A 22,800-nucleotide genomic window follows, 5' to 3' on the forward strand; every position below is an offset into this window, starting at 1 on the left:
TACCACATCAATACAGCATGGAATTGTAGAAGACAAACAGAATATTCTAAGTTTTGGGTCTGAGAGGCTAAAAATCATCAAATGGTGGTCCGTGGCTCAAATGCCCAATAAATAATGGACCTTGATATGAAAAGGGTTGAAACCACTGTGATAGAGCATAGCTCTATGATCTGCTTTGTGCTTTCCAATCACCACAACCACAGTCTGGTCAGCTAACCTTGAAACAGCAATTCTCCTGCTGTGTCTGAGAATTCAGCCATATTCTTTCTTTTTTACTTTGACGTGTGATGAAAATAGCCGATCGACAAGCACAATGCTTAATCTATGTCTGCAAGTTTTGCTATTTTTTAAAATGTATGCCCAGATGCCTGGTTGAAAGTGGTTAAGACTTCTCCATCTGCCTCTCTTGTACAAAGACTGCAGTTTTCTCATAATAGTAAGGCAAAGTTTGCGTAAACTTCAACACTTTTGAAGGAAGTCTTTTCATAGGCCTCTCATAGTGGTTCCACGGTGTAAAGGTATGTGTGTTGTCAGTCAGTCCAGACATCCAATGCATATGAATTCCAATATTCCATTATATTCCTACCAGATATGCAAATTCCTCCAGTGCTGAGTAACTTGTTTAACTCTGACTTTTCCAGATGATGATGATCCACATGCTGTTTTCATTCTTACTCACTCCAGCAAGAACAATCTTGGATTGGTCTACAGCAGGGGTCCTCAACGTTTTTCAGGCCAAGGACCCCTTAGCTGAGAGAGATGAAGCAAGTACCCCCACTACATAGTGTATAAAATTGTGTTGCAGATTAAACCTTTTCATAGATTTCATAGACTTGTTTGACAACTCTATCATTGTGTAGTGTTGTGTTGTATTCATGTTATATATATTAATATGCATATGCATATGCATCTTTGCTGAAAATAGACGATCTACAAGCTCACAACAGGGATGCTAGGGTTCAAGTGGTTAATGTAAAAAAAGAATCCTATCCCACAAAGATTTGGTGGCCCCCTTGTAGTAACTCTGAGGACCCCTAGGGGTCCCGGACCCCCTGTTGAAGACCCCTGGTCTACAGAGTTTTCAAGTGTGTGTGTGTGTGTGTGTGTGTGTGTGTGTGTGTGTGTGTGTGTGTGTGTGTGTGTGTGTGTGTGTGTGTGTACTTTCAGTATTATTGCTAAATATAAATACACTTGAAATCTTAAAACACCACCCATATTTACCTAATGTTATTTCATATACTTGAATGAATTCTTAAGTTATGTCATTAAATACATTCAAAGGCAAAGGCACCAATGAAATGACATTTAACTATTCACAAGCTGTTGTGAGCAGTCCCATCTTCTATTTTATAGAGGGTTATGGTGATGTGCTCCATCTAGAGGGCAACAACGGAACAGCCCCAGGATGAGTGCTATGTTTTTCATGTTTTATATGTTTTGGTCAAAATAAAAACAGAATTATGAACCATTACATAATAAGTTTATGGCCTGCTCACTTTTATTGCTGTATCAACAAAAATAAAATACAAAATACAGCAACAACATTGTTTCAGTGAAGTGGCCAATGAGCTTTCCAGCCTATATAAAAAATCTTCATACAACATTAATCATGTTTATGCATTGCAGACTAAAAAGAAAAGTACATAAAGTTACTATAAAGTTGCTATTTCAGCATACCACAATCATTAAGGCATAGTCAATGCCCGTGTAAACAATTTTCCCGAAAATGTTTCCCTCAAACAAATAAAGGTCACACTTTTTCTCAGTATATCAATTTAATCTGAAATGTATCTTCATGGATTAGAGGGAGGTGTATAGCAGCATGACTGTCATCCCTTACACACCGATATCATCCCTCAAAATATTTCAATAAAATAAATATACTTGAAAAAAATGTTGACATACATTTGAAATTTTAAGAACATTTAAATGTGACAAGCGATTTTGGTTTCATCAAGTCTGTGAGGACTCAGAGTCACACACCCATACTTCACTGAGTTCGACACAGCCATGTCATTAGAAGGCAAAGGTTGAAATATCATATGAATGAAAGGAGCCCTTACAATTGAATGCCTATATTACCATTATATTATGGTATATGTTATATGATCGATGGAACAATGAGACAGGTTTGAAGAAGAAGATGTCTGCTTGAAACCTCACTTTCAAATAAATCTGCAAAAGGGAGGTACAGAGTGTGGACTTCTACTTTTTTTGTTCTTTGTTCTTCTATAGTACAATGAACCACATGCCGTGGGTTCATATTTAAGACCGGTTGCACAAGGCTCCTCAGTATTTCCGATGAAGATGTCACTCAAGTTCATGAAGAACTTAAAACCGAAATATCCTAAGAGGAAATCTTGAGGGTATATATTTTGAGATAAATCTTAATTTAAGATGCTTCATGCAACCAACCCCAGACTATAATGTGCTATGGCTGTACCTCACCTACAGTACGTAGCGTAGTATGGTGGATTAGCCCTGGTATAGAGTAACTTCATACAAAGACTCTTGCACAGATTCATCCATTGATGCACTGAATAATAGTTTGAGGGGAACACATGCAGGGATCCCAAGGAGGCAAGAAAAGAGATACGCCCCAAACCCCCCATTCATCTGGAGAAGTCCACGGTGATACTGGATCCTATTCGTCTCCTAGTGACCATAAATAACCTCTGTGAGCCAGCAGAAGGTTGATATAAAAGCCAGCAGGCCTTGATGGATGAAACACTGAAGCAAAGCAGCTGGAGTGATGTTTCGACGACATACTGGCTCTGCATTTCTGGAACAATACGGAACAAATTAGACGCGATGATGAGCAAACACTGGGCTTTGTGTTTTGTTTGCTTGTTTGGTTCTCTGGTCTTTCTCTTCCACTGAAGCAGTGCCATTGACAACACTGAGAGGAGCTTGGATGTAGAAGACATGAGGGCCAACAACGTCTCTCTGAGTCTCTTTCTCTCTATGTGTGCATTGTTCAAAGCACTGCTGATGCCCCTGATGAGCACAGCAGTTTTTTGGACTAGGCGCCGGTCCAAGTGCTGCGGTAATAAATCAAATGTTTTGTTTATTTTTTTCTCTCTCCATATGGGATGAAATCTGTTTAGCGTTTTTCTACTTTCCTCACATTCCTCACCCTGAAGCCCTTCCTCGCCTCTGGTGCAACCACCGCAGCAATCAAGGACGCGTTCGGGGCTGGTCAGTACACGGTCTTTGACTGGCAGCCGATCTCGGGAGGAGATAAGCGCCCAAAGCGTCCGCTGTTGTCCTTCTTCTGCGCAGCTCCAAATCCGTTGCCAACTTTCTGGTGCAGCTCCTCGTCCTCTGTTGGCGTGCTCTCCCCCTCCTCTTCTTCCTCCTCCTCGTTGTCACTCCGCTCATCTTTGGTCATCTGCAGCACAAGGGGATGTGAGAAAGACAGAGAAAAAGAGAGAATTGGGGGAGAGGGGTAGATGAAGGGCCAGATAGGAAGTATTCATCCGTTTGGAAATGCAACAGACAGAGACAGCACAGCATGTGGCCCGTAGCCAAAGGCAAGGAGAACAAAACGTTCACCTGAAAAACATGTTTGAAATCTGAGCTGTGGCAACAAACACCAAGCGACTGTCAATCAAATACCGGTGACCGTTTGCAACTCCCCATAATAATGTTTACTTCTCTAGTAAACCAGACTTCTCGCACATGCATTGTTCCTTCACAAATATAATTCTAAGCACTAAGTCAAAAATAATTAGGTCCCCATGGCAACAAGCTGTTGTCTGTATGCCTGTGCACTGCTGTAATTGTGTCTGGCAGCTGAGCTGGCCAGGCAAGCTGTTTCTAACTGAGTAGCACACGGTTCTGAGCAGCCACCATACAAGCAGCCCAGCCTGTGTACAGATGGACAAAACTAGAGAACGAACAACAGAACAATGAGCACTCCAATTTAGATGAGATATCAGAATTCACTGGCAAAGGGCAAGAGATATCCCTACCAGTAGTAGCTTGACAACTACAGCAACGTTCAGCTCCAGTGTGTATGTTAATATGGGCCTTGTTAAATTCCTAATCCCTTGAGACTCTCAAGATGTTTGGCTGATGTACTTAAATAACCTTGTCAAAAGACAAGTAGAGGAAACTTGTGAAAGTTGTCTGCTGGGTAACTACTGAGCTCTGTAACCCTACATCTGTCCAGGAGACCCCCAAACCTGCGTGATCATCCAATCACATAACAAACAGCAGCTTCCTTTTAGTTCAGCTCTTGTTTTGTCTCTGGCAAGTCAAAAAAGGGAGGTCTATTGAACAGACTAGATCACTTGGTAATGTCCCTGTGGTCATGACTGTCATGCAAAGATTCAACTCTTATGCTGAATGACCTCAATAACACTACAGCAATATAGCCAGAAGTATTCAGAGCTTCTTATACCTCACCTGCTGGCTAGCAGGTGAGTTAACAAGTCAGGAGTCAAGTAAAGTCCTTAAAAAGTCAGGATTCCATCAGATCCCAGATACGTATATTAAGTACACATTATTACTAGCAACTAGGGGTGTCAGAAAAAAATCGCTTCTAATTCGAAACGCGAATTCTAATGTTGGACGATTCAGAAAAAAAGTGGCAAGTTCTGGGCTGGCAGATAGCCTAAGCCTACTCATTTTATTTATGTTACCGCATCTTTATTACTTTAATGTATTGTTCTGGTAACTGAGAAGTAACTGAGTGTCAGACTCAGAAGTTAATACGTTTTGTACAAGTGAAAAAGTATGAAAAAATGAGACATATGTTTTTACATTATTATCAGTTGATACAACCTTTACAATTAAAAAAAGCAGTAGACTGGAGTAGATCCTGAAATCCTATGTTTTGAATTGAGAATCGTTTTGAATCGAGAATCATTTTGAATCGAGAATCGTTTTGAATCGAGAATCGTTTTGAATCGGGAAAAAAAATATTTTGAATCGGAAAAAAACTTCTTTGAATCGAGAATCGTTTGTTTTGAAAAAATCGGAAAAAATCTGAATCATGACCCCAAGAATCGGAATCGAATCGTGAGATAGCAGACGATTCACAGCCCTACTAGCAACCATGGCACCAACCATACAGTAAGTAGACTTACTTTGCCAAAGAGGAATTTCCTGACCATGCAGAGGATGAGGTAAGCCCAGAATATGTGCAGGAAAAGGAGAACCACCAGCATCACGTTGAAGAAGTAGTAACCAAAGAAGGGAGGGTAGTGGACAATGGGGTAAACCCAGGTACAGTGAATCAGCCTGAAATAAAAAACATCTGATTATATCTCAAACTGTATACACATGTGCACATCCAAATTCTAAGATAGGGAGGTTTAAGTCCAGTGTACGGATATACTATATACTGTAAGTTATGGTAAATGTGGGGAAATGGAAATATTAACATTTACCGGGGTAAATGTTCACATTTCACAGTGGGGTGGGAAATGTGGATATAATAGCGAGTAAGCTTACTGACACACACTGACAAGTGATCCGGCTATCCAACTGTAGTTCTTACGTGTTGTGTTGTATGTTATAGTGTCTTTTGTTGTGTTGCAGAGTTGTTGTGTTTTGTGCTGTAGTGTGTTGTGTTGGCGTGTGTTGTGTTGTAGTGTGTTGTGTTCTGGTGTTGTGTTCTGGTGTTTCCCTGAGCAATTTATTGATCAGGAACACTTTGACACATAGACCAGGACCGAGGTGGAACCAGGGAGACCTTCTGATTCCCAGATGGCATCTCTACCCATTCAGCTATGGCTCACTGTATATTCCATCCACCACAGATTGCCAACTCGGACAGCGCGCTGATATACAGTACACGCAGATATACAAGCTCATAGCGCGGTATCGAGTGCCGCGCTATGAGCTTGTAGATCTGCTATTTTATTTTAATCGTGAAATGTTGTGCAAATCTTTGAATATATATATTTTTTAACATTTGTAACTCAAATCTTATTGCTTCTGGGGATTCTACAAATGTCTTCTAAATCCTATACTTTTTGTTTTATTATAATTTTTATCCCACGATTTTTGTAACCCATTTTAATCCTGGGCCCTACTCTCACTCTGCCAACCTGGGGAGAGCCCCGAATTGAGCTCATGCTTCCTTCAATGCATGAGTAGTGAGCAGGCCGCTTCTTATCACCTGACAGGAGGGCGTTTCCCCGATAGGACGTAGCGCGTGGAAGGAACACATTATTCCAACCAGTTCCTTTCCCCTCCATCAGGCGCCCTGGTTACAAATGTTCGTTTAAAATATATATATATATATATATATATATATATAAATATATATTCAAAGATTTGCACAACACGAGTTTAGCCCAAAGGAAAAAAATTACACAGATGCCTGGATTGAATGTATTAAAAACATTCCTTGGGTGGGTGTCAGTGTGCTTTATATTTGTTTTTTATCCACATTTTCTGGTCTCTGGGAAATGTTAACATTTAGCTGTAAATGTTAACTTTTCCCATTTTTCCACATTTACTGGGTCGGGAAGTGTCCTTGAGCAAGACACTGAACCCCTAACTGCTCCCAATGAGCAGGTTGGTGCTTTGCATAGTTTCCTCTGCTGTCGGTGTGTGAATGTGTGCGTGAATGGGTGAATGTGATGCACATTGTAAAGCGCTTTGTATAAAAGCGATATATATCATTGCACCATTTTCCATTTCCATATATTTGTTCATCATTACATCTCAACGTTCCCATGCCACTGCTAGGGGTAAAAGGAGGATCATTTGACTTGAGGTATTGCTGCTCTTGTGGGAAATGAGCGTCAGTGGCAAAATAATTATGTATTTCAGCACTAAAATCTGATTTAGTCAGATACAGTCTTTTCATGTGTCAGCAGCAGTGTAATGCTGAAGATAATGATGAAGTCGTGAAAATCTGGTTTAAATAAATATGGGGGTAGAATATGAACTATTATCACAGAGTACCTGTGCTTTGGCATTTAACATAAAACCCAAGATGTATATACTATACTTGTTGTGTTTGTATTTGTTAATACAGACTGCCAATGAAAAGAGGAGCCATCATTATAGTAAAGAAAATTGTTCAGTTGGAATAGAGATTCTACGGAAAACAAACCTGTTGAAATGATATGAAAAGGTCAACATTTCGATCAACTGAGCAGAGAATGAAAATGTTGTACAATCTATGTTTATAACCTTTTATGAACATTTTATGAATCAATGTGGAAAAAGGCTGATTCATTGAAATAAATCAATGTTGAAAAACTGAAACATCTTGTCCTTGAACTTGCATTGTTTCACCGCTACCACATACAGAAACTGCATATGTTTATATAAAAATAAAAAAAAACATGCACACACATATACACAAACACTTAATTTGTTGGCTTACCAAAACGGGAAGATGATGAGTCGTGTTACCATAAACACTGTGGCAAACACAACAAACAGCGTATTGCAGGTTTTCTCCCATTTGGCATAGTTAAATAACTTTGCAGACTAAAAGAAGGACAAAAAATAGTATCCATAAAAAATACAGCAGGTTGTCACTGAATTATTCGAACATGCATAAATCTTTACAGTACATACAATGGGTAAATGAAGTATTGAACGCATCATTTTTTTCCCCAGTAAATATATTTCCAATGACACTATTCACATGATTTTTTTTACCAGACATTGGTATGAACTCAAGAATTCCACACATGTAAAAACATTACAAAAGTAAAGTCCACAAATAATTGTATGTGGTATAAAGTGGAATAGCACACAGGAAAAAGTATTGAACACACCACGAAAAAGTAGCATACTTAGGCAAGGAAAGACAATGCACCATCTAATTTCCATAAGTAATAAGTATTTCTACCTCCAATTTGCGAAAAAAAAAACATTAGCTGGGTTAGTGCAAATTGATGGGCTATAAAAAGGTTGTTTTGTTTCTTGTGTGACAAGCAGTCACACAAGAAACATCTGATAATGGATAAAAGCAAAGATGTATCTCAAGACATTCGCAACCAGATTGTTGCTCAGCATCAGAGTGAAGCTGGGTACAGAAGAATTTCAAAGCATCTGAATATTCCAGTAAACACTGTTGGGGCCAATGGCACCGGTGGGACCATTAGAAGTATCACGTCACCATCAATAGGAGCTCCTTCGAGCTCCTGGCAAGATTTCTGACTCTCTCAACTGGTTTCAGAGAAAGAAAGTCAAGGTGATAGAATGGCCCAGTCAATCACCTGACTTAAATCCGATTTGAGGAAAGAACTAAAAAAAAGGGTGGCACTAAAGAATCTCTGAGATTTAAAGACAATCGGTGCGGCGGAATGGGCCAAAATTACACCTGAGCAGTGTGGGCGATTAGTTACTACATACAAGAAGTGTCTTGAAGCTGTCATTACAAACAAAGGCTTCTCCAGTAAGTATTCAATTCATTTCAGTTAGCGTGTTCAATACCTTTTTCCAGTGTTATGGCACTTAATTACACATAATTATTATTTATGGATGTATGTTGTGATTTATTTTCATGTGTGGATTACTTGAGTTAATGTCTGCATCTTTGGAAATATATACTGAGAAAAAATATGACGCGTTCAATATACTGTATATACATACCTTAAATTGTCTGTTTTCTTCCAAAATACAATACAAATTGAGAAATGTATGGAAAATGGTCGGAAAGTATACATGATTTTAGGAATTTCTAGAAATATTGGATCGATCGACAGACAGACAGACTATCTCTAACCCTATGTTATTAGTTGTCCTAAATAACCAATGACCCCCCCAGTGGAAAACACATCTGTTTGGTCCAAAGGCTACACATGGAGTGCTGAATGACCTTACTCACACCCACAGTTCTTCTGCAGAAACAAGCCGGATGCACTAAACTCAGTAAGTGTGAAGAGGCAGGGTGAATATTTAGATTTTATTTCATATAAGTCATACTACAATGGAAGGGTGCAGCCAGTGTGTGTCTGATAGGCTTCACCAGTTGGTATGCGACATTCTGTTATTAAAAGCAGAAGAATGCCAGAACTCAAGGAAGTGTCCTTACTAGGTACTTTTTATTCAAGTAGGGGGGCATTACAGAAACACATTTCGCCAGAGCCTTCCTTATTTCCTGCCGGACTTGTGTTTGTGTGATGCCGTGCCTACTTGAAAAACAAGTAAATGAAGCACACTTCCGTGAGTGCTGGCATTTTTCTGCTTTTACTGAACTCTTCTGAGCCATGCACCCGGGTAAACATATTATGACTTGTGCGATAATGTGTGTAATGTGCGAGCATTAAAGTTGCTTGCATTATTTTGAATTAGACATTCTATTATTAACCACTTAAACCATATATACTTTGTTGAGTGGCGTCCCCCAGGTATATTATCCTTGGCCTGAGTAGCCGAAACACGTCCATTTGTCATGACTGCTGTTGTGGTAAATTAAATTCACCTTGTGAGTGCGGATTGTTCCTTATCCTTCGCCCTATCCTTCGCCGGTGCCAAGCTGGCGATAAGCTCTTTTAGCGTCGAGCAGCATGGTATCTTACCCACGATGCAAGCTTTGTGGCTGTTACAAATCTCTTTGCCATCAATAGCCAATTTGCAAGCTCGTCGCATTGCAACTTGTTGTGAGCTGTTATTTTCACTGACTGTTTGCCTCAGAATAGGGAAGCTAGGGTAAATGTGGTTAATAAATTGTATGTCTGCTTTATACTGTAGATACTGTAGATAGGACAATGAAGACTGACAGGCAGACAGAGAGGAGAAATTACATGCAACACATGTCCTCCTGAGCTAAGGTTTGACTCCAAAACACTGTAGTTATGTGGTCATTGCATTAATTGGAAGGCCCTCCATGGGCGTGCAATGAGACATTAAAAGAATCCTCATGGGGGCACCGGTGGATGACCAGATGGTGCCTCAATTCCATGGTTGCAGTGTCCCCAGTTTGATACTGTCTGGAGACCTGTGTTGCACATCGTGCCAACTTTCTACGCTCTTTCTACACTCTTGTACTCCAGTAGTTCTCAAAGTGGGGTTGTTTGACCGCCAGGGGTCATTTGGGTGGTTACAGGGGGTCCCCAGCTAAGTGTGTTAATATAGCATAAAAATCTGTTTAACCACTTTAAACATATTTGAAAATAGCCACTACACAAGCTCACAATGTGTCACATCATGACATGTTGTGAGCTTGTAGATCTTCTTGTAGAAATAGCTTGAAGAAATGTGAAAATAATTGAATATTTGAAAGATTTTATCAACACAAATCTTTTATGGGGGTCCCTGGCACAATTATTTTCCCGATGGGGGTCCACAGCCAAATGCATTTTAATTTGGGGGTCCTTGAACTGAAAAAGTTTGAGAACCACTGCCCCACTCTATCAAAACAAAAAGGAAATGCCTCTAAAAACATTATTTCCTTGTGTGCTTTCTATATTGATCAATAATTCCTTGCCTCACTTTCTTTAGTTTAAAGGTCGAGTGTGGCCCTGACTGACCTCCAGTAAGACATCAGAGGCATCGTGTACAAGCATGACCAGGGTTCCAATGCGGATGTAGTTGACACACCAGGAGAAGGATAGAAGGGTCAGTGTAGCCAGGTGGTGGATGATTTGCTCTTTGAAGTCCTGATGGAGAGAGACAACATTCAGTATTTATGCTTTATTCTATAATCAAGCATAAAGTAATTCCTCATGTAATCTCCCAGTGGTATTCTTAAATGGAATATGGCACATCAACTCTTGCAGACAAATTTGCAAGAGCTGGTTATGAACCCGACCCTGTCAGCTGTATCAGTCTGTAAAACTGTGGCTCTGAAGCCTCAATCCATACTGAATGGCGTAGTATAGTAGTTGTGAAAACTACAGCTTTTACACAGCAAAATCCTGAGTTTTTTACAGCATGGCTCTGCAGGAGGCTAGCAGTCTATAAGAGGGTCGGTGTGTGTGTGTGTGTGTGTGTGTGTGTGTGTGTGTGTGTGTGTGTGTGTCTGGAGTTAATCCTGCAAAGAACTGGACCGATCATTGCCACATTTCTTATGCCCACTGCCAGTAAGGCAAAGTACCTCCACAACTTCCATGTTTTGTACTTTTTAAAATATTTAATCATGGACGTCAATGGATCTCGGATAGGGCTGAAACGGAGCCCAAATATTTGGAGTCATACGTCAGAGAATGACATCACAGGCTGGCCACATAAAGTCCAAGATCCACATTGAACCACGCCATTCCTACGTGTATCCTGAGTTCAACAATGATAGGATTTATTTTTAGAATCTCTTTCGGTTTTTCATTTTTCTCCCAATTTAATCGTTATGTCAATTCCCATTTTTCCCTCATGTAGTCCCTGTCACTGCTGACTCCTACTGGTTGGTCTTGGGGACGGCTGAGGACAACCACATGCCTGCTCCAATACATTTGATGTAGGGACAGGCATTTGGGCATTTTTTGTAAAAGTGTAGCCTACACGTGGTTGAGAGTGGTTAAACATAGTGTGTCGTGTTGCCCGTGCCACTGCATACTGGAAAAACAAGTACTACTACAAGGACACTTCCGTGGGTGCTGGCATTCTTCTGCTGCCCTTTGCGAACGATGCCCGTTGGGAACACATGTCCAACTGGTTATGCAGTATCCATTGTAAGAGTACTTAGTGCAGTACCACTTATCATAGTACTTGGAGGCCTGTCTATGACATCAATACTTACATACATATATGGGGATTTGTGGATTTATAGATATCTTGGGAGATTCACTGATCCGACCGTCTTCACACTGCCTCGGATCGGTTAGCCGATCGGTCAGGCGGTTCGCAAGATATACAGGGGACACACGTGCACGCAGAGATTCAATTACAGGACTTCACAAGCCTTGGACACAGCAACTGTATCATACTGTATGTTTATACTTGAATAAAGTCGGCCCGTCTCACTGTCTCATTACAGACAGAGAGGACAAAGTGACTGCCGTGTGATTTCCTAGATGTGTCTTTATCAACTACGGTTTCAGATCAAAGCCTTTTGTTTATTTTAAAATACAAGGCATTGAAAACTAAAATGAAATATACTGGGTTTATATGTACATTACAAAGCGATTGTTTCTCCTTTACTTGCCACATGTTTTTGATGTTATTGTTATAGATTCTGTGGTGGCCAGCAACATTGGATAATTTGATACATACGTTGGACAAATATATGAGGTGGAAAATGACGAATAGATGCATAATTAGAAACATTGTGCATGGAAGGACTGTGCATGGATGAGTAGCAGGCGGATTTACCAGCTCACACTGTACTCACCTTCCTCTTTACGTCAAAGGTAACACTGAAGAGTAGAGAACCATAGAAGCTCATCTCCAAGATGTAATACCAGTACTGAGACTCCAGCATGGACTATATGGAGACACACAGAGACATAGACAGTGAGTTAAAGAGGGAGTGAAAGAGAGAGAGACACACACACACACACACGCACGCACGCACGCACGCACGCACGCACGCACGCACACACACACACACACACACACACACACACACACACACACACACACACACACACACACACACACACACACACACACACACACACACACACACACACACACACACACACACACACACACACACACACACACACAATTTTGATTTGTTTTGATTGTTCTCCTTCACACTTGCATGTACAGTAAAGGTATGTTTCCCATGCCAATAAAGCCCCTTTGAATTGAAATTTAAAGAGAGAGAGAGAGAGAGAGAGAGAGAGAGAGAGAGAGAGAGAGAGAGAGAGAGCTGCAGAGTTATGGAGGAGGGCACATGTAACATGAGCGCACATTGAATCTCGGTCATACAGAAAAGGACTGTAAACAAAGACGGATCTCCTAAGGCCATGCTCTTTGTCTGAGGCCCACTAACTGGGGGAGGGAAGCAACTCTGTATGAATCCCTGTCTGTTATGCAGCTTACCCCCTCCATGTTCAGTTTACCCCCACCTTCATCAGTTTACCCCACCATCAACAGTGTACCCCCACCCTCATCAGTTTACCCCACCATCAACAGTGTACCCCCACCATCATCAGTTTCGCTCAATTCTGTTGGATAATGTAGGTCTGGGATCATACATAATCCTCACACCAGTGTGCCAGGGTGAGTGACATCATTTCTCTTTTGATTAAGGTCCCTGGCACATACTAAAGACCACAGGGATCTAATCCAGACGCGCATTCCTCCGCTCGTAAAAACAACAAGAACGCAGGCCCGCTTCTAAATAAGGACCTGTGGGGTTGTTTTGTTTGGACGCGAGGTGCGAATTATCAGAGGTTTTATGGAGCAGAAAGCGGCCATAAATCTGGAAATTTGCATTTGAGAATGCTATCAAGCCGAGAGTGGGAGGCCATTAAGAGTGTTGCGTGTGTACATTCTCATACAGGTGGACAGACTGATGTGTGTACAGAGTAAGCGAGAGCTCTGTGAAGGTGATTAGACACATAACTAGCTGAAAACACATAAAGCACACAACCTCACACATACAGACCTGCTTTGGAAAGCCTGTCCATACTTCTCGAGTATCATAAAACCATTCTTTCTGAAAAAAAGAATGGAGGAAAAGCATAGAGACACAATACAGTTTCATTATACACTTCAATGTTAAAGCAGCTTTAGAGAACCAATGCTGACATTCATTTATTGTTATTCTGTTTTATTCTTCTTTTGTGGTGCTCTACTTCAGCCGAAATTTGTGTTCTTACTTGCAACATCCTCAGGCCCCTTGTATGTGCAATTGTGCGCAGTGTGTGTGTGTGTGTGTGTGTGTGTGTGTGTGCGTGCGTGCGTGCGTGCGTGCGTGCGTGCGTTTGTGATCAGAGCAACACAGATCTACATCAGCAGGTCTCCATTCACAAACAGTACCCACTAGACGTAACGCATCCTCATGAAGACAAGTCTCACGGCTAAAACTGAGGTGCATCTGCTGCAATTGAATATTGAAGCCTGATCTCATCCAGCACATTGTCAACCAAAATCAAGAGAGCCATTGTGTTAATGAAGACAAGCTACTGATGAATGGTTTCGACCTCATCAACTTCATATGCCACAACGGCATTGCCTGCTATACCAAACAGGGAATAAATCCAAGAGCCCTCCAGAAATCTCCAGCCAACTCTGCCATTGAATGGTGCACCATAGAAGCCATGCGCACCACAAACCATCACCTGCTGAGTTGGAAATATTTTTACTCCCCACCATCCCTGTGAACTCATTTGACTACGTGGATTTCAACTGTAGAATCATCAAATGGGGGTACTTGAGCACTGACAGGACTGGGTCTATTGTCAGCGACTTGGCTGAAAGTAAAAACCTTCATTTGACAACAATGACCCCAGATCTTCTTACTCTGGTAGACATGGCACTTGGACATGCCCAGACCCGTCATTTGTCTCCAACAACATAAGCAGATGCTGCAACAGAATGGTGCTAATGTACATAAGTTCCCTATATCCGGTCACTCCCCTATCATTATGTGGCCCCTGGTGTGACTATTGTCATGGTGGAGCCCTGAATAGTGTTTGTGCCAAGTTTAGTGGGGTTCAGAGCAACGGTGCGTCTGTGGCCCCTGACGTGGCCCCTGGTGTGACTATTGTCATGGCAGAGCCCTGAATAGTGTTTGTGCCAAGTTTAGTGGGGTTCAGAGCAACGGTGCGTCTGTGGCCCCTGACGTGGCCCCTGGTGTGACTATTGTCATGGCAAAGGCCGGAATAGTGTTTGTGCCAAGTTTGGTGCGGATCGAAGCCTTGCGAATCCGGATGTTACGTATGTGATGTCCGCGGTCCAGCCTCTAGTTTTAATATAGGATGTGAATGAAACTGTACCTGCCGTGACACTTACATTATGTTGCAGTCAAACCCATGTTCTTTATGTGTGGGGTGTGTGGGTAATTTACTAATTTCTCTCTCTGGTATGGAAGCAATTTCTTTTTCAGCAAGCATGCACCTTTTAAATATCTTATCATGTTATTTTTTTCACAAGGTCATTATTGTTATTGCTGATGGAATCACATATAAACAATATCTGTGGGCTGTAGTGATACTGTATGTCATTCAGGGTAACAAAATATTGTCATGCAGTGTAACACCAGCATTTTATATTGAAATACGATAACTTTGTTTTGTTGTCTCAGAGAGACAAAAATAAATCTCAAAGGATGTTAACGACTTTTGTTTGTGGATTTTTTTCCAGTGCACTGCTAGGCAGGACATTTTGGTAACAAAACTTCAACAACTTTTTTTAATTTCTATGTATATTTTTGGGGCTTTTTCTGCCTTTATTGATAGGATAGTGGGCTGACAGGATATGGCGAGAGAGATGGGGGAGTGACACAGAGCAAAGGTCGTCGGGATCGGGAGTCGAACCCGCGACAAGCTGTCAAACTGGATTACCAGCATATGTGGTATGCGCCTGGACCGCTAGGCCAGTGGGCGCCCTAAACCCTCAACATCTTTTGAGTTCTATCCATGATACATACATGTGTTATTCAAAATCAAATAATGTACTTTTTTTTTCTGGGTAGTTATATTTCAGCCAGTCTAATACTATTACTGGCTTTATTCTGAAATATAAGTAATATAAGGACATAGGTGACACTCCAATGAACATCAAATACCTTTTAGGGAATTGTAATTGCTGTTTTATTTTATTGCTACTTTGAAAACCTTACATGTCTTTGACCCTTAGCATGGGTGCTGTTTCGAGCACTGAATATAGCCGATCTACAACCTCACAAGGTGTCTCAGTGGGACGTGTTTTGCACAGTAGATCGGCAATATTCATTATTTTTGGTGCGCAATAAATTTACCGTGACAGTTGATTGTGATGTGTGATAACAGCCTGTTTTTGTTTTCATCCAACTCATTTGAGATAGGAGGAGCTCAGTGCTAACATAGCATTAAGCATTCAAGTACAAAAACATCCCAGTTTTCAGATGACAACGACTCCCTTTCACAGACAGCAGCCCTTGTTTTTAAATGAATGCTGCTATGTTACTGCATAAAAGAGAAAAACAGCCCATAAAGCAAATATATTGTTCTGTTCTTGGGAGTTGCCATCAACCCACAATTTTAATGAGTATCTCTTTTGGATGAGTGTCACAATGTCACAAATGACTTGTTTGAACCACTGATGATTCCCTATATTAGATGGACTTATAGCATCACATACTTACATCATAAAGGGCTACTATTCCTCCGATGAGTGCAAACAGATAGAAGGTGAATCTCCAGCTGGCGGGGATATGAATAGACAATGGTTATTAGTAGTTATGTAGTTTCATCTGCCAAGCATAAACACAGGCACGCACGCACGCACGCACGCACGCACACACGCACGCATGCAATTTTCACCTGGCCTCTCTGAACTTCTTAAGGACGCCAGGACGGTCCAGGTTCCGTCTCCTCCTGAACCAGCGCTCCAATTGCCTGACAGACAGACTGCTTTTCTTAGACAGCCCATCAATGTCTGCCTAGATAGGAGTGAACACACACAACACACACACACACACACACACACACACACACGTGCACACACACATACTTGTGAGGGCATCAACATTTTAGGACAGCAATTTTATAAATTCAATTGAATTTCTTGTTGCTATTTTTAACCCTATTACACAATGTGTCACAGTGCGACACGCGAGCTTGTAGATCTGCTATTTCCGGAGCACACAGCTAAGTATAAATCAGGCATAAGTCCAATTTCCCAAGAGTTAACCCAACCTCTAAATGCCTAATCCTAACCTTAATCTATTCCCAATTATAACTAACACAAACAATCTTTTGTTTAACCATAAACCAACCACCACAAAATTTGTAGGGACAATTGGCCCTCATAAGTATAGTAATGCAAGTACACACACACACACACACACACACACACACACACACACACACACACACACACACACACACACACACACACACACACACACACACACACACACACACACACACACACACACACACACACACACACACACACACACACAGTCCTATGATATTACACGTAGCTAGATTGAGCACTACAAAGAAGATAAGATAAACCTTTATGGATGCCCGCAGGACAATTCTGGAGTCACAGTGAGAATGAACACAAGAGAATCAACAAACAAACCAAGATAAATAAGAATATAAATACAAATAAAGATCAAATAAAATACTGAGGTACTAGATATCTGCAGTGGATCTCTGAATGAGTGAATAAGTAAACATACGTTATCTACCGATAAATATAAATGTACAGTAATAATATAATCAAATGCCAAATATGTTATTAGATAACATGTTTTTAGACAGTTTACTTGGTATCAAAGTTACTTTGAAGAACTGAATTGATCTTGACCATTTACCCTCTAGTTTGTTGACTACAGTACATGCCACTTAGTTACTGCAGATCTTGCATTTTAAATGCCCTTAAATTCTAAATAGTATATCTTGTGGGATGTTGGCTAGATAGAAAACATCAAAGCAGTTTTAGCAGAGAAAAGAGAAGAGAAAAACGTCTGCTGTCGTGAGACCTCGGTAATCCCATCAAAGAAAAGCTAGACCCCTCTGAAGAAAACACACAACAGGGGGCAATGAAACTACACACACACATACACGCGCTGTCAAACACCTCATGAAGAAAGATTAGTCATGTGTGAGTCATATGTGTAAACACCACTACACCCCACTTCATCCCTAATGACCTCATGAGGGACTAGGATCGTATGCCTCGTATATAGCCTCAGTATTAGTGACCTGTCTATAGACATCTGCATCACAGGCATGAATGTCAGCATGCGTGAGAACGGAGAGAGCCGAATGTAATCTATGTTGGCAGGAGAGAGAGTCCATTACCTTGGCAACATTCTTGGTTAACCTCTGCTACCCCCCGAAAAACACTCCATCAAGCCAAGTGCCCTGTCTACCATCAATACATGAAATGTTGTGTACTCCGTCTCTTAGAGACCCCACATTGTTTTACAGGGATTTCACAGAGTTTGTATACAAGAGCTAGCCAAGGTGGTGTCTTCACCATTGGTCTCACTGGAGCATGTGGATTAGGATGAGATTACCTGCCCAGGGTTTCTGGAATGACAAACGTAGTGCAGTTCCAGGATGGGGTTGTCCACGACACTCAATTGAACCCTCTCCTTGATGCCTGCAGTGGTGGCAAGGGGTGTTGCGATGAACCTGGGACAGAAAAAGTGTAATGGAACTAATGTTATGGATAAGAGTAAAAACACACACACACACACACACACACACACACACACACACACACACACACACACACACACACACACACACACACACACACACACACACACACACACACACACACACACACACACACACACACACAGTTCATTTGTGATGAACAGTGGTCATTTAAGGAAAGGATATGGATATAGAGGGCCATTTCCCCACTTAAACACCTACTTATAGCGTTGTTTAAAAAACAAAACACAAACTCCTCAGTTAGAAAGGGTTCAGACCTGCTTTATGAGCCACATAAAGTGCTGATTCATAAAGCCTGAGAGTCTGGAATCTATTAAACAATACCAACAGAAGGTACAGTATGGTAAAGCACAAACATTTTTCATGTCATGAACACCCAATGACTCCCATTTTAACATATTAGAATAGTCACTTGTAACGTTTTGTATTCTTTTTTGCTTTCTCTACTTCTCAATTTCAACTGAAATGAAATTAAGAATAGTTAAATTAAACTACTCTTTATTTGGCTGTGGATCCCCCCTCCCTTAAGGACCCCTGGCGGTTCCCGGACCCCACTTTTAAAACCAGTGGTATGTCCACCACGGTGGAGACTAATCCTCTGGCCGGCCATATGAACAGTTATGCTAGGTGGGGACTGAGGAGGGAAATCTTTGTCACTACACTAGCAACTCCTACTTTCCAGGCTAAGTTTAGCGTGGAAACCAGACGAATCTGCCAGTGCAAAAAAAAAATATATAGCCCTCGGCAGATTTAATATCAACACAGTGATTTTAGTCTGGCCATGCCAGGCTACTACAAGTTGGTCAAGGGTGTCTGTCGTCAGGAGTGTTGAACAGTGAGGAATAGGGTGTTCCTCCACAGTATAGCTACATCTTCCCAGTGAGGCTCCTCATTGGCAGGTGAAAAAAGCAGCCTGGCAATTCCATGTGTGTGCAGAGGCATGTGGTTTCAATACCATGCCTAGGACCAACCAGTTGGACGACCAAACAGTATAGGGGTCAGCAGTGACAAGTTTACACAACAGTGTGGGAAATTCAGGAATTGGCATAAGGACTACATTGGAAGAAACCAAAAACTATTGGTATATTTGACTGATTTATGAATTGTGGGAATTGTGGGGCCTTACCTTTCAAACAGGTATCTGATGAGTAAGAAGGCCAAAGCGTAGGGGAACGTGACGTAGAGGTGCGAGGCCTTGGCGTAAACACGTCCATCTCTGTCCTCCAGGTCGGACCATGTCAGGTTGACCGGCAACCAGATGCGGTCCCACCAGAACCATTCGTACAGCGTGTCAAACATTCCTACCACACCGGCAGGATAAGTGACCAGCTTCAGATAAACACAAGAGGAGGGGTTTACAAGTTGAGTGATGTAACACTGGGCAGGGTATTTGTGAAACAAAAAGATAAGATCAAGGTTCAAGTTTCAAGGTTTCTTTATTGTTATCTTGTGTACAAGTACAGAAGAGTAAAATAATTTTGTTTTCTGGTTTCCTCAGACATTGTAGCAGCAGTAATTCCATTGGTCCATTGGTCCCATTGCTTAAGGTGCATGAAGGTGCTATGTGCAAGGGTCTTACTGCTAAGTTATGAACATCTACTTTATCCAATCCGGCGAGAGAACTTGCACAGAATACAATACAGATGAAACAAGTGAAAATGGAAATGATGGCACTAAGAATGAGCAGACAAAATTGGAAGTGGAAAAATATTAAATTGAAGCTGATAAATGGGTACTCTTTCCTGATTGGTTAAATTGTTCAACCCACCTGAAGACTTTCTGTTTATTAAACAGCTGGAGAGATGGGGAGATCTCTGTTACTGAACAAACACTCTATAACACTGATTACGATCAGAATATAGTGCTTTAACCTTTTAACAAAAATGTTTTTTTTGTTTTGTTTTAACCAAAAAATATCACTTACCCTACCTTTAATGAATATAACAACACAAAACAGCAACATAAATAATTTTTTACTGGGTGTGACTACAGATTCAGGGGCTGGAGCCAGGCAACTTTATAGCAGGTGCATAGTCTCTGGTCATAGAAGCTCCGGGTTAAGTGCAGAATAGGTTTCCAAAACAAATATTGACATGGTCCACCCTCTTTCTTGAGATCCCATTCCACACCCACGTTCGCACAGAGAAACACACAGGGAACAAGGAAGAATGGGGAGAAACCCGCACTGGCAGAAAGTCTGTGTCCTGGTCTGGCCATACATCACAGAACAAACCGGTTAGTAACGGGTGATTTACACTTTGCTGCACGCCGGTGTCGTGTAACCAAGTCTAAATCAGGCATAACGATAACATTTGTGTGTGAGTGAGTGTGCATGTGTATGTGTTTGCATCCATGCTGTTGGAGGTAAAACACCCCTGCTGTAACAGTCAACAACATCTATAGGGGTCCTGGGCTGAGTCATGCTGACAAGAGGCCTATTTACTCCTTTTGTCAGCCACTAATGTGAGATAAGTTCTTCAATCTCCCACACGTACAACAATCCAAAACAACTAGAGCACCAATCTCCCACACGTACAACAATCCAAAACAACTAGAGCACCAGGGGACTATCTATTACCTTTCAATCTGGCCTGAACAGAGACACTGAATCGGGGAGTCATTGACGACAGTGGAGTAAAGGTGAAGGCCCTGATTACTGAAAGTACTGTAGGTGGATATGAAAGTCCGTTGAGAGGTGGTCTCTCCCACAGTGACATAATGACAACACTAACAGCTGTCACTATTTATTGCAGCAGAAGGGGGGCATATCAGCTGGAAATAATATGATTACAAAGCAATTAAGAGACTTCAGTGGTGCCTTGACTGCCTTCCTACAGAGGTAATGACCAGAAATATATTATGCATAACATAACACATGGTCTCATTACAGCCAACAAATAAAATAACAGCGAGATTTGACGTTTCTTTGTAATGCAAAACAATTGTAGGCTTAATGTGACATGGTTTGACATATTCATTAGTATAAGATAAAAATACATAGCAACTGCAACACAGGCTTTTGCTATGTAATAGCATGGGTCAGGGCAAGCTATAGAGGGGGCTTGCATTCATTGGGACATGATGATGTAGAGCTTATGTCAGCACATACAGACCTTCAGTGGCAGAGTGTGAGTAAGCATTCATCACTACACAGTGGAACATAGTGGAACAACTTGACCTGAATATTCTAACCAGACCAAACCCAATAAAATGTTACAATACAATTATCACCAGCACTTCATTATAATATGGGTCTTTGTTCCCCATTGTGGGATAATGTAATAATACTAAACGACCAACATGTTGCCAACATGATAGTCACTTTATTAGCCTCAACTTTCTGTTCTTCTGCCAAAGCAGAACAATACTTTCTGTCATTGATAACTAGGCTTTTATTGTTGCATTCTAATTCACCAGGGATTCCCTCAGTGACACATGACAAAACATATTGAGTCTTCATACTGTATGGTAGAAGTGAAATAAAAAACAGATTAAGGGAAAAGATTGGCAGACAATAATCACTGAATAATTCAGATATGGAAGTGTCAGCCTTTATTATGTACAATAACGTTCTGGAGGAGTTAATTTTTTTTGTGAGACAAAATGAGTCCAAATTAAACATATTAAGACAAAGGACATCAGTTAACAATCAAAAGCAGCCAACTGAGTTTTTACAGATACAAACATGTCCAGAGGGAGAACAGAAAATACGAGAGCAGAAAACTGGTTAAGAATCAGTTACAGATGGTTAATTACCATAATGGCAGTCAACACTTATCTGGCAATAGATAGCCTTCAAACTGTGAATCAAAGCCAGATAGACAACAGTAATGAAGAAAAAAGAAAAGAAAAAACTATTATAATCCAAAGCTTTCCACATGAAAGCAGTACACACAATTTTGGACAGTTGAGGGTCAGTACATTGTGCACTGACCTACTGAGAACAGAAGCTTTATTCATCCCAACTCAGCCATGACAAAGCTTACAGCGCCTACACCTGAGCAAACTTCACTTAACTGCAAATTCCACACTAGTACTTCTCCCACCTTTAGCTTACCTTCAGGCTGCCAAATCCAGGCAGCCTAAACAGTATAAGACATATCGACATAATCCATTTACAACAAGATAACTATGACAAAGGACTACAACTTATACACAAGCTAGGACAGCAGAGGGGAATATTTACATATTTAGCTAAGCTTCAAGGTCATAGTTAAAACAAGGCTTACCTTGCCACAGTATATGCCAGGCAGAAGGTGAGGAGTGCTGTTTTAACACCGGTTGACTGTTGTTCTAGTGGTTGCTGCAGGGAATCAAAACGCATGACAAAATCCTCTACTCCGCTACACAGCAAGCTCCTAGGTAGGCAGACACTCTCCCTTTGTTTGACATTCTTTAGGGTTACACCCAGCTCAGGCACAATTGCCTGGGTGTTTTTTTTACCCTCCAGGTAACAGGCACAGAGGTAGAATAGCAGATTACCACAGCTCATGCTTTCTCTCTCTCGTGTACACACACAGCCCTCAAGGGATCCTCAAAACCTTGTTTGTATGGTTTCTGATAACATACAAAGGGGGATACTCTCCCA

General features: G+C 41.2%; 1 protein-coding gene across 1 annotated transcript; it reads right to left on the bottom strand.

Annotated features, from left to right (window-relative positions):
• Window positions 1-1,485: 1,485 nt before the first annotated feature.
• On the bottom strand, window positions 1,486-22,800 carry cers3a (ceramide synthase 3a). The gene is made up of 11 exons (XM_084062405.1): window positions 22,442-22,800; window positions 19,339-19,541; window positions 18,047-18,164; window positions 16,335-16,453; window positions 16,157-16,214; window positions 13,475-13,525; window positions 12,248-12,340; window positions 10,452-10,580; window positions 7,352-7,458; window positions 5,094-5,247; window positions 1,486-3,391 (listed from the first exon to the last, which is right to left on the bottom strand). The coding sequence occupies exons 2-11, from the start codon at window positions 19,509-19,511 to the stop codon at window positions 3,200-3,202; spliced, it is 1,194 nt and encodes a 397-aa protein (XP_083918531.1). The 5' UTR covers window positions 19,512-19,541; window positions 22,442-22,800; the 3' UTR covers window positions 1,486-3,199.

Source organism: Gymnoscopelus microlampas (assembly GCF_963454915.1).
Source record: "Gymnoscopelus microlampas genome assembly, chromosome: 1".
In the NCBI taxonomy this organism is placed as follows: Eukaryota; Metazoa; Chordata; class Actinopteri; order Myctophiformes; family Myctophidae; genus Gymnoscopelus; species Gymnoscopelus microlampas.